Genomic DNA, 17,828 nt, shown 5'->3' with positions numbered 1-17,828 from the left:
TTTCAGTGGTTCCTGGCGACTCAGAGACCACCTGGATTCCACATCTGGCTTCCCACCCACGCACAAGCAGTATGACGTGGGTTTCCTTTTTACCCAGCGGAATGCTAAGTGCCTACACCTAGCCGGGGTCAGCCAGCTATGACCTGTGGGCATCATCTCACCTGCAGCCTGATTTTGTGCAGCCCTTGAGTTAAGAATGTTGTTGACACTTTGAAAAACAGAGAACATGTGACAGAGTCTGTACGTGGCCTACAAAGCCTAACATCTTTACTATCTGGCTCTGCCTTATAGGATTGTTGGGAGGATTACAAAGACTTTATTAGGCCAGTGCCCGGCTCGAAGTTAGCATGCCACACAAAAGAATACAGACAGTACAGCTACTTGTGTCTCCAAAAAGAAACTGTCCCACATCCAAATTCTGCATTTTGTCCAGCTGATGTCTCTTCTTCCCGCCAAAAAATTTTTAAAAAGACAAAATGAACAAAAACATGAAGAGCTACATCTCGATCATCACGGTCACAGATACTTTCCAGTTAAAAAGCTGACGGTAGTTGAAGGAAGGAAATATTTCCCCTTTATAGCAAAGAGATCTGACATCAGCAACAGAAAGCCTGCAACACAGTACTTCTCCTGTTTCCTCCGTGGAGAAAGATCAAAACATTTAAAAATGAGGATGAGACTTTAAGTAGACAGTATGCCACGGAAAACTGAGCAGGCAAAAGGACTTAACGCGGTTTTCTCAATACAATCATTCTGCTGTGTAAACGCAATTATAATGGGGATCTGTTAGGAGTCTCAGGCAGGTGACATGAAAGCTGGCCTTTCAAAATCTGATTAGGTGGAGTGTTTGCAAACACGATGCCTGGCAAAACCGGTCTCATTCTAAGGTAGACTCATTTTGGACATAACTGATACCTCACTGAGACAACTTCTCAAAGCATGTCTGCAAACACGGGACCCCCGAGGATGGGGCCTGCGCGTCAGGGGAGGGAAATTCCAGGGCTTAATACATCACGATGTCACAGCACACTACATTCTTCTCTTAGAAAGTCATGATAGTACTGTGTGTTAAAGGCATGGAGAAACACCATCAGAGTCAACTGACTTTTTCCTCCCACATCCCACATAGTTGGTAGTGACATCACACAGAATCAATGCTCTGGGGACATTCTGGACACACTGTATGCAGCGAAGCCATTCAAAACAACCGCAACAGAACGTACCAAGAACCTGGTTTTCTTTTAAAGCACGAGCAGTTCTCATTTTACAACAGGTGTCTTAACATAATTCAAGAAGTGCAATCTTTGCATGACAACCAGATATTCTCAAAGGTTACTAGTGAGCTGATAAAATTAATGTTGGGCAAGGAGGTCCTGTTTAAAGGTAGGCTGTCTGCTCACCAATGTTAAGAAAATTTCCGCAGAGCATATTTTTCATATTGAGCGTCGAAGAGAGGTGAGAGACATTCTACTCTCATCGTGGCTGGGCTTTCTGTCCTGAAACGAAATTGGGCAGTCCGTTTGTGCGGTTTCTCTGGATAAGTTCCATTTATTAATCATTGTACAAAAAAATCTTGGCATTAATTTGAGGAGAAAAGAAGTTGCTATATCCAAATAGTTAACATTTTAACATTGTGAAAGTTCTACTTTTGTAACAGGGCTTTTGAAAATGGAGAAAAGTTTTGGAAAATTTTTAAAAAGAAACTTATGATTTATTAGAGTCTAGGATCCAAAACACATTTTTAGAAAAATATAAAGTGCCCAAATACCAACTTACACAGGTGATACAGGCTTCCTGGAGCCCATGAAGCAGTCATGAAGAAACACATTTAAAAACAGTCTAGATACATATTTACAGTTGGGTCAGTAAAGGTAAAACCATCTTTCTTGGCTTTGATGTTTCTAAGCAAAAAGGAAATCAATCAAACCAGAAAACCAACAATTGTTAACTCTCAGCATGCTCACAGTTTCTTATTAACGCATCTCATTAATTCCATATTATCTAATTTTCCCCTTTAAATGAGAGTAGTGTACAATACTCCCAGCCTTGGTGGGCCAGGTGCTGTGAGTGGTCACATTTCCAAATGCAGGTTCAAATCCTTTGACTCTGGATTTTAACTCATAAGGAACGTGGACAGTGGATAATGGCTAACTCAGGCTGGAGGAGCCGAGGCCAAATCCCCATCTCTGTCTAGTAAGTGCTTAAAGCCTTCCCTTGCTGTGAAGTGGTCTCAGGTGGCTTTCCTCCGTCACCCCAGGGTTTCCAAAGGGTAAACAGGCTGCAGTCATTCAACACATGGGTGAGAATACCGCATGCAGATGGACAGACAGGCGCACAGACAGGCCCCTAACACCCCGTTCACTAGAGCAACTGCATTATTTTAAAAATCGAGAGCAAAGTAACTAGGTCCTAACTCCAGAAGTTAGCGTCTATCAGTTCATGGCAAGATTAGCTCGCGTGAGAACTGGCAGGCCGGGAGGAGGAGGAGCTCCAGAGCTGCACGAAGGCATGCAGGTCCTCCGGGCTCAGTTACTGAGAACTTTGGGAAGGAGCCAGGGCTGTCTGCACACAGTCAGGCTTTCCCAGAAGACATCACAACAGGCTTCGTCTTGCTGCCGGGACCCTGGCAGCCTGGAAAAGCAGATTACAACACGCACATCTCCTTTCCCACGAGTCCCACACTCTTCAAATGAAAGACATTCTCTTTCTAACCTGCTGCATTTGAACAGGCCTTGAAATGACTCTGAGGAATAACAGGGGGTGGGAAACCACTTTTTTTCCCTTCAAAAACTTTTTTTTAAGGTTCACGATTTTTTTTTTTTTTTCCCTGATCACAAAAGCAAAGCCTCATTTTTTGGTCTTTGGAGACCAGGGCGGATGACTTCTAAGAGCAAACATTTAACATCAGATTTCTATGTCTTACTACAAAAAAAAAAAAAAAACCATCATTGATTTAAGACCTACTCCTGATATTGAAGTAGATTTTTTAAGTTAAAAAATAAAAGTAGTCATTTAAAAGGGAGGAATTGTAGATGAATACGGAAAAATCCATTCACAAAATTCACTATTATGCATTTTCTCAAAGAATTTTATGTAATAAAAAACTAATGATTTACAGAGATGTGCATAAACTCAAGAGAGAAATATGGAAGGGAAAAGTGTTATACTCCCATTTAAATTTTAAAAAAAGAAGATAAACACTTCAAATCTGTGTTTCACGTATTAGAAAAAAATAAATTCAAATGATTCTAATTACCATTAGCTTGTTAATGTCTCTGTCTCTACGATGCTGCCAAGATAGCACACAACTTTACCTCTGAATATGCAACTAAATTCAGGGTAAAAAGACACACAGTCCTCACTGGGGACTGCACATGTTCCACAGAGAAATCAGAAGGAAATTATTGCAAATGCATAACCCCATCTGTCCAGCCAAGGAAATGTTCTAAGACAAATGCAGACAGACTGGGGAATGGAGTGAATACAAAGAATGATTATAGGCGCGTCGACTGTGAGACCTCATGAAGACAGAATGTCACAAACTGTCACCACAGGACAAGCATACAAGCCATGCCACTGACACAGTGCCTTTCAGATTAATTCACTAGTGTAGGCGGAGAGCAACATTGTCTTTGCAGCTGGGGGAGAGCACACAGTACTTAAACTTAGTAGGAGGCAGCCAGTGCGACTGGTGGAGTGGCTTTCCTGGTGCAGCGGGTCCCGAGGGCTCCGTGGAGACATCTTCTTCCGGAGTCCCGTTCTCTTGGAAGATAGCAGCAGCAGCAAAGGTGCAATGTCCTCTCTGGACTTTACTCATCTATGTTCTCTTTCTTTGCACTGTAAATATTCTGCACCGTTTCATAGACAAACTCCAGATCTTCTGGATACCGGATCTCCAGCTCTGCGTTTGGGATGTAGTGAGTGCCAGTAAACTCTGAGAAATAGCGTCCCACGTCAGGGTGTGAGATTTCTTGAGGCTCCACGTTATATTCCAAATTTTCTGTTGGTAAAGAGGCACATGGGCATTCTCATTACAGTGTCACTTTCTGCAGCACCTTTTATCCAGAGAACCTCCCATCACCCCTTCCAGGTGGCATTTTTGAGATGTAGAAGGGAAGGCTGAAGATGTTTATGGAGCCAGGAGCAGGTAATGGGAAAAGGGCAGTGAGCGGCAATCACGAGAAGGTGGGCGGTGGTGTGGGTCCCCCAAAAGCTCCCCACGGAACAGCAGGTTTTCCAAATCTCTGTGCAGGATGTCAGGCTCCAGCAAAACTCCAACAGTCCCTTAGGAACCGGCAAAACAACAGACTCACACTAGGTCTCTCTGACTGGACAATGGGACAAGATTATCCCTGCCTGCTCCTTTTTTGGCAGTGGCTAAGTTTCTGAAGCTGCCACATCACGTGGTGCCAAGTCTCGTACCTGCTACCACTCTCCTCTATTCACAGGAGTCCCTCACGCAGACCACACTTTCCACCCAAGCTCCTTCCAGCACTGGCCCTGGGCTTCCAACAGCGAGCAGCCTCTTTCCAGGGCTGCTGTGAGACCAGGGATGAATGGAAGGTGGTTGCACCTCCAGATCCCACGTGGATATCAGCTGTTATTATCTGTACATCTCTTGGGAAAATCAAGCTACCTCCTCTCCCTGTTCTCTATTTTGCCACTAGAGAAACAGAATATAAGGTTGGGTGCAGTGGCTCAGGCCTGTAATCCCAGCACTCTGGAAGGCCAAGGTGGGTGAATCACTCGAGGTCAGGAGTTTGAGACCAGCCTAACCAACATGGTGAAACCCCAACTCTACTAAAAATACAAAAATCTAGCCAGACACGGTGGTGCATGCCTATAGTCCCAGCTACACAGGAGGCTGAGGCAGGAGAATTGCTTGAACCTGGGAGACGGGGGTTGCAGGGTTGCAGTGAGCTGAGATCGTGCCACTGCACTCCGGCCTGGACAATAAGGGCGAAACTCCCTCTCAAAAAAAATAAAAAGACTGTAAAAATGAAATAAAAAAAACAAAAAGGCCAGGTGTGATGGCTCACGCCTATAATCCCAGCACTTTGGGAGGCCGAGGTGGGTGGATCATGAGGTCAGGAGTTCAAGACCAGCCTGGCCAACATGGTGAAACCCCCATCTACTAAAAATACAAGCCGGGCGCGGTGGCTCAAGCCTGTAATCCCAGCACTTTGGGAGGCTGAGGCGGGTGGATCACGAGGTCGAGAGATCGAGACCATCCTGGTCAACCTGGTGAAACCCCGTCTCTACTAAAAATACAAAAAATTAGCTGGGCATGGTGGCACGTGCCTGTAATCCCAGCTACTCAGGAGGCTGAGGCAGGAGAATTGCCTGAACCCAGGAGGCGGAGGTTGCGGTGAGCCGAGATTGTGCCATTGCACTCCAGCCTGGGTAACAAGAGCGAAACTCTGTCTCAAAACAAAACAAAACAAAACAAAAAAAACCACAAAAATTAGTCTCTCTAATTTTTGTGTGGTGGCGGGTGCCTGTAATCCCAGCTACTTGGGAGGCTGAGGCAGAGAACTGCTTGAACCCGGGAGGCAGTAGTATGCCGAGATTGTGCCACAGCACTCCAGCCTGGGCGACAGAGCCAGACTCTGTCTCAAAAGAAAAAAAAAAAAAGGATAATGCAGGCAAGGTATTTAAAAAGCTGAAATCCTTTCACATGGTTCCCGACCTCCCCAGAATAACTGAGATCCTGCCAGCTAAAGGATGGTGCTTTGTGAGCCCTTCTTTGCTGGCCATGGAGGCCTGGCCCAAGAGTAGGTGTGGCCCCTGATCCAGGAGAAGCCCAGCCATGCCCTCCATGACCTGGCAGCGGAAGGGAGCTGGGCTGGGCAGATCCTCCCATTGTGACTGTGTCTCCAGGGCACCCAGTTCCGATCACTCCGAAGCCATCCCTGGCACTGCCCATCACTCAAATGAACTCAAGTGGGTCTATAAATTAATGCAAGTAAGGCCAACCCATGGGCTCACCAACACAGTGTGGCACATTATTTCCTAAGCAGCTTGGTTAAACAGCCTGAAATACCAAGTCAGGGAATCCGAGGCCGTGCGTCCTCGAAGTACACAGGATGAACTCAGGCATCTTTCTGACGCACTGACTTTAACTGAGATTTGTCTTTGGGGAGAGGGGAAAAGAGTTGTATGACTCAATCTGCAATTATTTTTTTTAACCACAAAACAGGAGGAGCTGAAGAATGCGCTAATATGTTGTTTTAGGCTGTTTCTGCAGACTGTGACCAGCGACAGAACTGTTTAAACAAATCAGTACGGCTGAGGAAGTCACAGGCACGTCATGTGCAAAGATGAATGTATGGAGGTTGTCTATCCTAACAGTACTTACGCTGGAAAAACGTAAGAGCAGGGTAAACGTCCAAGTATATGTCACTGTGTGAATAAATGATGGCGGCACATTAATTCAGCAAAGCCGGAGGCGGCCATGAAAATGAGTAACAGGTTTGTAAGAGCCTCCAAGAAAGGTGGGTTAAAAAGCCTGTACCACCGGGAAAGGGCCTGGAAGGCCACGGATCAGGGGTTGCTCCATGATGTGGCACAGTGACAGAGTTTAAACTGGGCACTTACAATGTGCCAGACCCCACAGTGGAGTCACAGGCACCCTCCCATGTAACCCTGGAAAGAGCCCCCTTCTGCCATTGACTGGGCTGCCCAAGGATTTAACCCCAGACTCAAACCACAGTCCCATCCCAGAGCTGAAGGGAACCAGACCTGAGAAAAACCCAACAGTCAGGAGACAGCAGGGAGGGGAGGGGACGGGGAGACTCAGAACACCGCTGCCCTGAAAGAGACGCTCCAGTCCACATGACACACAGGAGCCCATGGTTCCAGAACCTCCCACTTTTTCCAGAAGGAAAACGACTTATTCGCCAACTCTAATCTCTCTACTGTCACCAGTAGGTCTCTAGAGATGATTTTCTCTGTATTTGTCAAATGTTAGACTTGGGAAAAATCAATAAATGTTAAAAACCAACAAACAAAAACTGCTACAAATGTTTCAAAATGACACTGGCTAAGATGCCCTTTTCTGTCCACCCACAGCTGCCACCTCCCCCTGCACATCCAGTAACAGGAGAAACCAATTAGCAAGGCATCTTTTCCTTGAGGAGGCTTATGGTGACATGACCACGACCTGGTATTTTAACCAGGCCAGCTGCCAGGGCCCTTGCGTTTGAATTTTCTTTTTTCTTTTTTGTAGAGGCAGGGTCTGGCTACATTGCCCAGGCTGGTTCCAAACTCCTAGGCTCAAATGATCCTTCTGTGTTGGTCTCCCAAAGTGCTGGGATTACAGGTGTGAGCACCACGCCCAGCCATGTTTGGATGTTCTTGCAGAGCGGCACAGAAATAATAGGGGGAGGGTACAGAATCTGGGATACCATCGAGACAAAATCCCCTTTGCTCTAAGGGAACCAGTGTTCCCTGTCATTGGTAGGCAGGACATAGACTGTGAAGTACAGAAAATTCGAGCAAGTAATTTAGAGTAACTGCTTTGCTGCCAGTTCGTGTGGAGCAGTAGTTCTCATCTGGAGGCTCTTTCACTACCAAAGGGACATCTGTGAGGTCTGAAGACAATTCTGGTTGTCGTAATGAAAGCTGCTACCAGCTCATAGTGGGTGGAGGCCAGTGATGCTGCTAAGTACCCTACAATGCCCAGGACGGCCCCCCACAAATGGTTGTCTTGACCGAAAGGTGCCTAGTGCTGGGCTGAGAAGCCCTGCTTCAGAGCCCAGCCCTGCACTCCAGCACTGCTCCTTCTCCTCCACATTTTCCTTTCTATGTATTATCAAGGCAGCCTGCTGTTGGTAACATTCAGCTTCTGTTGGGAGGAGGAAAGAAGGGGCAACTCAGGTTATCATTCACAGATCTGCCAGGGCAACCAGACCCAACAGCTACTGCACAGAATTCTGAACATGGGCCCAGAACAAGACACAAGCGAAGTCCAGGCAGGAACACTGGGAAACCAGGTAAGCGGCAAATGACAGCCCGCGAGGGTGCTCCCAGCCCCACTCCTGGCTGTGCGAGAGGAACAAGGGCTGGATTCGGTGCATTTACGGACCTGGGCTTCTAGCTTGCTTAGAAGCAGAACAGGAAATAATCAACAATAGAATGAAGCTGGCGACTATGCATTATGAAAGATAAATAAATGCCAATCCACAGGTTTTCACAAAATGGACTTTTTAAAAAAATGATAAATCTAAGTAACACAAAACTTAATTAAAACATGAACCAGGTACTACTTAAAAGAACTGAAAAACCCTGAGAAATCTTCCGGGATTCCTTTGAAGTTTTCAGAGTAATCTGTCTGCTTATTTTAAATCTTCAGCTACCCCAAAATACATGAATAGATGCTATGGAAACACTACCCATGAGTTCTCCATGGGCACCTGTCCTGTCCTGATCCCGTCCTCCTCTCCAAGAGAAAAGCACCGTCGGTGGGAGTGTCCTTCCAGTCCTTCTCCTATGAGCACACACATATGCATTGAAATACCCCAGATATACTTAAAATTTGGTATTGCTTTATGTGTTTACTTATACAGAACGTATTCTAAGCACTCGCCTACAACTGGCTTACTCAATTCCAGGTTAGTAATCATTCCAGTCTGCATAGACCTCAGGCTACTTGATGAGTCCTTATGAATGACAACTGTCTTGCTATTTTAACAAGGGGGCCACAGGCCTCCTTGCACACGTGTGGAGGGATGAAGAGAATGCGTGCTTGAGATGTCTGCAATTTGAAAGCGAGGGCCAAAGCATCCTCTGACACGTTGGTGCCACTTACGCAACCCCTGCTCCCATGCAGGGCATCCCCACCCACCTCACCACACTTGCCCACAGGTGCAGATGGCCACGGAGTGTGTGTGTATTTGTGTGTGTGTGTGTATCTGAGGCGGGGAGGACTGTATGGGTGGAACGTTGAGTTTGGAAATGTCAAATAAGTTATGGAAAGGGAACCAATGTTTGTCGAGGACACGCCATTTATCAAGCAGTGTACGAGGTGCCTCATCATAACAGACAAAACCTAAGAACGAGATTTTCACATGGTAATTGAATTCCTGGCCTTCCAGCACGACGGCTGACCTAGACAAGGAGCATCTGTGACACCCTGCACAGCATCTGAGAAGTCCAGAAGGAGGTGGGACAGGAGCGATGGCTCTCCCACCCAGTGTCATGAAAGTATCAAAGCGCGCCCCCTAGTGGGAACAAAACCTTACACACATGCAAGATGCTGGACATCCCATTAGGGGTAAGCTCGTAAGATGGAACACACTGAGGGAAGAATCCTCTTCATTGTACAAACTAAAACTGTTTGAAGATGACATGTATGTATGTGATTTCTAATTCACTCTTCAACTCTTCGTGCAGAGTTAGTAATTAGAAAAGCAGGATCACTGGAGCCAAAGGCTGAAAATTTAGATCAAGAAAAGTTTAAAATACATTTCAGGCCGAGCGCTGTGGCTCACGCCTGTAATCCCAGCACTTTGGGAGGCCAAGGCAGGCAGATCACGAGGTCAGAAATTCAAGACTAGCCTGGCCAACATAGTGAAACCCTGTCTCTACTAAAAATATGAAAATTAGCCAGGTGTGGTGGCTGTAATCACAGCTACTCAGGAGGCTGAGGCAGCAGAATAGCTTGAACCCGGAAGGTGGACATTGCGGTGAGCTGAGATTGCGTCACTGCACTTCAGCCTGGGCAACAAGAGCGAAACTCCACCTCAAAAAAAAAAAAAAAAAACCACTTCATAAAAACACGTTAACCCAGAAATGTTTGAAAACATATTTAATTACGTGTTTTTGAAATTAGCCTCTCACTGGCTAAAAACAGGCTAATGAGCATAAAATCGTTCCATGTGATTCTAACACACTGAGTAAAAATCCAGGAGTCTATGGCAGAAACAGGGGCAGGGGAGGAGAGATGGGGAGGCGGAAGGGAGAGGCAGGGAGGAAGGGGAAAGCTCTTGTTCACTGAAGGAGAGACAGTAACAGTGGTGGAAAAACCACCACTCGGCAGTTCTCATGTCATGATCTAGGCAAGGATATTCAAAAAGTGCTGGAACTAACTGTGATGTTGAAGGTCACTGGGGAACAGGATCTTCACAGGCTGCCACAGAATGACCACACTGATTTCTCGTTAATTGAAACAGTGAGTCGTTATCTTAGCCAAGTGACCAAACTCAGCAACACTCACAGGGGGCCCTGATGAGACCCAACGGGAAGCACGTGGCAAAGTATCCTCCCCAAGAATTCTTATCCCGATGCAATCAGGCCTCAGACTTCACTCCCAGATTACAGACAACATACAGTTAAGGAACCAATGAGGCAAATACAAAACGTTATACAATTTACAAGACAATGGCCAGGCCTGGTGGCTCATGCCTATAATCTCAACACTTCGAGAGGCCAAGGTGGGCAGAAGGCTCCAGTCCAGGAGTTTGAGACCAGCCTGGGCCACATGGTGAAAACCCTGTCTCTACAAAAGACACAAAAAATAGCCAGGTGTGGTGGTGCATTCCTGTAGTCCCAGCTACTTGGGAGGCTAAGCTGGAAGGACTGCTTGAGCCCAGGACGTCAAGGCTGCAGTGACTCGTGTTCGCACCACTATGCTCCAGCCTGGGCAACAGAGAAGGACCCTGTCTCAACAAACAAACAAACAAAAAACATTTACAAGACAACCAGTCTGGATATGAAAAAGGGGAAGAAAGATGATGAATGAGGAACTGTCTTTAATAAGAGAGATTAAAGAGAAAAAACAACCAAATGAAGTGAATGAATTCTGGTTGGATTCTGATTTTTAAAAAATACCAGCAAAAAATAGGTATAAGGTTATTTTGTGCCAACTGAGAAATCTGAAAACTGTTAAATATTACAAAATAATTGTTGTTAGTTGTGATAATGTAATTGTGGTTATGCAGAGAAATGTCCTTATACTTAGACATAATTCACTATTTAGATTATGTCTGCAATATTCTTTCAAATGGTGCAGCAAAAAACTAAAATCTCTATGCATAAAGCAAGTATCTGAATCATTCACTGTTCAATCGACTGGAGGGTAACTGGGGGTATTTGATGTATTCTTTTAACTGTTCCATGTGTTTGAAAATGTTCTTCATTCCAAACTTGTTTTTTTTAAAAAAAAAAAGTCCCAGCACTTTGGGAGACCAAGGTGGGCGGATCACCTGAGATCAGAAGTTTGAGACCAGCCTGACCAATATGATGAAACCCCATCTCTACTAAAAATACAAAAATTAGCTGGGTGTGGTGGCATGTGCTTTTAATCCTAGCTACTCGGGAGGCTGAGATAGAATTCTCAAACCTGGGAGGTGGAGGTTGCAGTGAGCCGAGACTGCGCCACTGTACTCCAGCCTGGGCAACAAGAGTGAAACTCCGTCTCAGGGGGAAAAAAAAAGGGAGTCTCGTTCACGACATTTCCCCCTTATCTCACTGCAGTGTGTCTGTGTACTGCTGTCTCTCCAGGACAGATTCCCTCCCCCAGCTGAACACAAGCGTCTCCCAGGGGAGTAGCATGGCCCTGGGAGCTGGGACACACCCTGGGTGAGCAGGAGCTTGGTAGTCACGGAACTTCCCAAGCTCTCGCTGGGCGAGGGGCAGAGCATTCAAGAGGAAACAGTGGATGTGAAAGACAGGGAAGGACATGGTGTCACGAAGTACAGAGTGGGACAAATGACCTGATCTTGAGAGGTGGGGAAGGGGCAGGAGTGAGAAGAGCTTCTAGAAGGAAGTGACGGGAAACCAGCAGGTAAGGCAGGGAGGCCTATCAGTCAGGGGCAGCCAACCGTGTCAAGACCTGAAGGCGAGCAAGAATAATGACTTCAAGGAAGACAATCTGAAGTGGCCTGGAGCATGCTGGCGGTGGGAACAGCCTTGGGGCGGTAAGCGGAGGGCCAGATCCCTAGGGGCTGGTAAAGCATTCTGGACTGCTGATAAGAAACTCCTGATGGTCAGTCAGTTCAAGCAGCGAGTGGCCGGGTCCAGGGACACACTGGGAAGATCTTCTTGCTGTTGCTAACGGAAATGACCGGTTGGGGGCAGGCCCAGAGGCAGGGGCCAGTGAGGAAGTGGGCAAGCAGAGGCCACCAGAATGGAAATGTGAGACACACGAGGAGACAGCAGTGGGGTTTCTGGCTGGACGGATGTATGGTGAGGGCGAGGAAAGAGAAGCCAAACACAGCCCCCACGTGGTATCACTCAGTAAGATGGGGCAGGCAGGTGCAAGGGGGGATGGGGCAGCACAATGAGTTCACGCTTCTGTCTTTACAGATATGATCAAGCTAAAATAATGGGGTCAGTGAGTCGGGGCTGAGAGAGACACTGGAGAGACCCCAGAGAGCCCTCCAAGTGCAGGTGCCTGGGGGCTGGGACAGGTGGGGGCAGAGCCCAGGGAAGAGCTTGGAATGGAAACATGGCTTTGGGAGCAACCACATCCACAGATGTCCAAAGGGGAAGGAGATGAGGGCCCAGAGCAGAGTCTCCCGGGTAGGGAGGACCCTGAAGACAGCCACAGATCAGGCATGTCAAGGGGGCCTATCCCTCAGCCTAGGACACAAGAGAAACACTTGCTGACCGAGGGCTGATGGAACCACTGGCAGAGGACGGGAACTATCATAGTATAGGAAGAGCTTTGAAGTTCTAAGAATTTTCTACGTCTCAAAATTTTAAATTCAAGAAGGCAATTTGCTAATATTACCCATAATCATTTAGTTCTGTCTCCATTTAAGAGATGGTAAAACTGACAACCAGATATTGATTTTTTCAGTAACGACAATTTTATGACTAAACCTTACATTGCATGTTTACCTAGATAGGATTAGAGATCAATTTCCGAATCTTCAAATTTAAGAGTGAACAAATTCACAACCCCTAAAACCAAAATACTTAAAGCCTACCCTAAACGGTGGATGCCATGTGGTAAAGCCATGTGGTAAAGCCACAGACACTGGCCCACAGTGCTGATGAGAAGAAAATGCTCCTTTATCCTTGTGAACACCACAGGCTGCAGGGTATCAAACACGTACCAGGTGACTTGCGCTGGTACCAATTGCCCAGTGCATCGGTCAATAATTTCCAAATCACGTGTTGAGTCTCAGAGATGGTTATTGTAGTATGGTTTTTATATGTGACACAGCTTCAGCAGTTAAGTAATATCACTGCCGGTGCCTCCACCTGACACAGGGAGTACGTAAACCCCTTACACCATCCCCGTCACTCTAAGCGAGGGTAAGCGGCCTGCAATCTCAAGAAACAGATTTCTCTTGACGCTGCTGTTCCAGGGGACCCTTTCAGTTTCTGAGGAATTGACAATAATAATTATTTTCCAGGCTTTTACTCCGGAACGAGGTCTCACTCTGTCACCCAGACTGGAGTGCAGCAACACAATCATAGCTCACTGCAGCCTTCACTTCCCAGGCTCAAGTGATCCTCCCAACCCAGCCTCCTGAATAGCTGGGACCACATGTGCACACTACTCTGCTTGGCTAATTTTTAATTTTTTTGTAGAGATGGGGTCTTGCTGTGTTGCCCAGGCTGGTCTGAAACTCCTGAGCTCAAGCAATCTCTGCCTCACCCTCCCAAAGTGCTGGCCTTACAGGTGTGAACCAACTCACCTGGCAATTTCCAGCCTTTTAGAAACTTCTGAGATTTTTATGCATCCTGTATTTTGATTATTGGATTTACTGAGTTAAGTCAAACCTCATGTTTTGAGCCAGACATGAACAGGCAGAGCATGACGGCTAAGGAGGAGACTCTGTCACACTGCCTGGCTTCAAATCATGTTCTGTAAGTTAAAAATTAAATGGCTCCCCTGTGCCTCAGTTTTCTCATCTAGAAAAAGAGGACAATGTTTATCAAATGGAGTTAATATACATTACAACAATGAATTCATCCTATTAAGTGGAGGTGAATTTCAATAGAAACAAAGAAAAGGGAGGCCTTTTCACTTATACTCAAGGCCTTCTTGTCCCTCACCTGCTTCCACAGGCTCCGTCAGTCTCTACCTCAGCCTTGCCCTGGCTGGCACCGGCCGGAGCGGCAGTGGTCTGCTCGCCTACCCAACCTTACTGCACACCTGTGGGCTCTCAGGTGCTCCCAGGGCCGGCGCTGTGGACTGCAGCCCCCAAAGGTGGCCACACGAGGGCGTCTCTGGGGACACGCAACCGGCAGCCACAGCCTTGAAAAGCCAGGGGACGCTGGGGGGCCCCCCAGGTGTTCACCCGGTGCCTTCCTTGCCTGGGAGGAGCCGAGGCCTGGGTCCGGAAGGCCGGACTTACAGGAATTTACTGGCACAGGCGGCCGCCAATCAGATGAGGGTTGTCAAGTGTTGGAATAGGGTCCGGGCTGCAGGAGAGGAGGCTCTGGGGGAGGGCGGGTGTGACTGGACCCTCGCCAGGGCCGCACTTGTGCAGACCTAGCCACGTTTAGCCACTGCGGGCCCGAAGGAGGCTGGCTATGGGGCTCGGGCTGCCCCGAAGGCACCCACGGCTCACGCCTACAGTACCTACCCGAGGGCTCAAAAGTGCGCTGAACACACGCCAGGGGGCCGCTTACCTTGGGCTGCGTATCGACAGGAGCCGTCCTCCACCAGCACGTTATAGAAAGGCTGGTGGTGGCCATGTGGCAGGCTGTGGACGTTCATGTTCCGGATCCACTCGTGTCCCATCATGCAGGTGGGGTCCCAGCCGTAGATCACACAGTTATAGCCATACCTAGTTAACACAGGAGGCACCGTCAGTCCCTGCAGACCATGCAGCAACCTACAGATGACGGCGGGCTTCTCTCGGCTGCATCCTCAGCCACCTGCTTGACTCCCTGGGAATCATTTTTCAGGACAGCCCTGACCCCTTTTGTAAGCAACTCTCTTTATCAACATGGCACCTTCTCTGGAAAAGAATACACTTTCCAACAAAGAGTGATGGGATGACAACTGGTTATCCAAAAGAAAAAGAAACGGGGACCCGGCCAGACAACAGCACAGCAAATTCAGATCTTAGTACAGCCAAGACTCAGTTGTTAAATGCAGAACTTTTAAAATATAAAAGACCTTCTTGACTCAAGATAGGGAAGGTTTGTTAAAACAAGGCACTAAAGATGCAACCTGTAAAGGAAAAGACTAACCAATTTCACATCATTAAACCCAAGAGGCTAACATTACTTCACCCAGTAATCTCGTGAGAGTTCCTATTTTCCCAATGTCCCATATTTTTAAAGTATTTGAATCCTGATACTTAGATCCAAGTGTTTGGATCAGGATTCAAATACTTTAAAAATATGAGACATTGGGAAAATAGGAACTCTCACGAGATTACTGGATGAAGTTAAGTAACTGGGATTTTCTCAGATGTGATAACAAGATGTTAAATATTAAAAGACAGAGAGAGAGGGAGAGAGCGAGCGACCCCGCCTTTTAAAGGTATATACTGAGCTCGCTCCAGGGGAAATGACATCTGGCCCTTGCGTCGATGAACCCAGGGAGAAAGGCATGGAGGGCACAGAGAGTAAGATCCACCCTGCATGGCAGCTGTTGAGGCTGGATGACAGGAACACCACCTGGCTCCTTATACTCCTTTCTCTCTTACACAAAAATCTGCAATTTTCCATTTAGAAGTTTTAAAAAATGCAATAAAGAATGAAAACCACCAGCCAAAAACTGGGAAAAGACATCTGCAACTTTTCCTCATGTAGAGACTAATATACAGAAGAACAAACTACCTATCAATAGGGAGTACTAGTAACAACTCAATAGAACATACAGGAAATGGGCCAATGTGGTGGCTCATGCCTGTAAGCCCAGCATTTTGGGAGGCCAAGACAGCAGATCACTTTAGGTCAGGAATTCATGACCAACCTGGCCAACATGGTGAAACACTGTCTACTAAAAATACAAAAAATTAGCCAGGCATGGTGGTGTGTGCCTGTAGTCCCAGCTACTTGGGAGGCTGAGGCATGAGAATCCCTTGAACTGGGAGACAGAGGTTGCAGGTGAGCTGAGTTGGCATCACTATACTCCAGCTTAAGCAGCAGGCCCAGACTCTGTCTTCAAAGGAAAAAAAAAGAAAAGAAAAAGAAAAAAGAAATGTTTGAGGAGGCTCTTAATAAAACTTGGGCGGCCAGTAGTAACCCAGGAAACAGAAATTAAAACCACAGTGAAACACTATTTGGCATTTCCCACGTAAGCAGACTTTGAAAGGTCTGGCAGTAGCACTAGGGAAGAAGAGGAACTCCCAGCTCCCAACCTGCTGGTGTGGTGGGATGTAAACTGCTCTAATCACTTTGGATACAGTTTAATTTTGCCTGGTAAACAGAATAAATGCCTATCAGATCTGAAGAGACTTGAGATTAAATAACAAGAGATAAGAACAGTGAGGAAATGAGAGAAAAAAATTTGTGGCTTACAAAGTTACTTCCATCTTCTCACACTGACAAGGGTCAAACATCTAAAGGCCGCTAAAAACACTAGAAGCTCTCTCAGGAAAGTGAGTTGCTACTTAAGAAACACAAAGGTCAAAGACATGGTTCAAAAAGAAAAAAAAAAAAAAGTTCAGCTTTCTGTCTTCCCTTCAGTGCGCACTCAGGGGATAAGTGATCAAAGTCGCTGTTTCCAGTCAGCTCCTCCTCCACCGTGTCCTGGGGGCTCACCAGATGCGTGTGTCTCCGCAGCCCTCTGGAACGGACACCGCAGGACAGGACGATCCCAGGCACTCACCTCTTATGCTTCATAATGAGCCCGATGGAGTAGCAGACATCCCTGTGCTTCTCATCAGAGCGCAGCTTGACCTCCACGCCCACCTCCTCCTTTTTGCGCTCAATATGCTCTAGAGTGTGCTGCACCAGGTAGCCCACCGCCCCGTGCTGCCCCGGGTCTAGGGTCTGGATGTGCTGGAGGATGTCAAGCACCTTCAAGACAAGACAGAAAGACTAGGAGATAATATTTTCAGCTAGGCCTTTTCTTTTTTGCAGCGAGGGATTTAGACCTACCTACGTAACCTAACGAAGGACCTCGAGGGTGGCTGTGCCCTGACGGCCCCGGTCCGGGTCTCTGGGCCATTCTGACAGACTGCCACCCAGTTGGCACTGTGCATGTCCAGGGCTGGGCTCGCCTGTAACACTGGCAGCTGGCCCGTGACACCCCAATTTAACTAGCGTGAACCTGGGGAGTTCTTCAGAAACCAGTGTGCTGGGGTAGGTGCTAGGGATGCAGGTGAGGGCCCCCACCTAGGGCGCATCTCGATTAGGTGGACTCTAACAGCGCCTAAGGCGCTTGGTCAGCATGGGAAGTGTGAGAATCCACGTTTTTCAATACACAGAAACGATTTTTAACTTGCCACTCATGAGTTCAGAGGGGGAAAAACGCTAAACTGCTTTCATCAAGACCAAAAGGATGTTTGCTACAACTGCCTCAGTGCTGGAAAAGATGGAAAAGGTCACAGAGCGAGGATCAGAGGAATGCATTCGTTAAGTGTAAGAAGCTATACTAGAAGGAGGAAGCCACGTGTATCAGAGTTCTAAAATCCTGCTGGTCACTTCGGTGACTGGGACTCATCATGGTATTTGGTATTCAGCATGCAGCAGGAGAAACCACATCTATGCGGAAGTTAAACCAGTAGCAAAGAGGACCAGGACTGTGTGACTCCACTATTACTGCCTGGACTGCATGCAGTGCCTCTCTGGGAAAAAACTCCAAGTTTGAAAAGACACAGACATACAATTACTTTGAACCCATTATGCTGACAGCCCTTAGCACAGAGTTTCTGACAAAGTCCTCCTTCCAATTTACTGAGTCCTGGATT

General features: G+C 47.0%; 1 protein-coding gene across 2 annotated transcripts in view; it reads right to left on the bottom strand.

Annotated features, from left to right (window-relative positions):
* Window positions 1–1,689: 1,689 nt before the first annotated feature.
* The window catches only part of FBXO21 (F-box protein 21), a 44,718-nt gene continuing 28,579 nt past the window's right edge, over window positions 1,690–17,828 (bottom strand). Inside the window, exons 10-12 of one of the 2 annotated variants that reach the window (XM_039471768.2) lie at window positions 16,745–16,956; window positions 14,590–14,747; window positions 1,690–4,000 (exon numbers count right to left, since the gene is read on the bottom strand). In XM_039471768.2, coding sequence (XP_039327702.1) covers window positions 3,810–4,000; window positions 14,590–14,747; window positions 16,745–16,956 — 561 coding nt within the window. In that variant the 3' untranslated portion in view covers window positions 1,690–3,809. The remainder of the gene's footprint in view (window positions 4,001–14,589; window positions 14,748–16,744; window positions 16,957–17,828) is intronic. The other variant, XM_039471769.2, reaches the window with a different exon arrangement.

Source organism: Saimiri boliviensis, chromosome 7 (genome assembly GCF_048565385.1).
Source record: "Saimiri boliviensis isolate mSaiBol1 chromosome 7, mSaiBol1.pri, whole genome shotgun sequence".
NCBI lineage: Eukaryota > Metazoa > Chordata > Mammalia > Primates > Cebidae > Saimiri > Saimiri boliviensis.
This window is presented reverse-complemented; position numbering and strand designations above follow the sequence as displayed.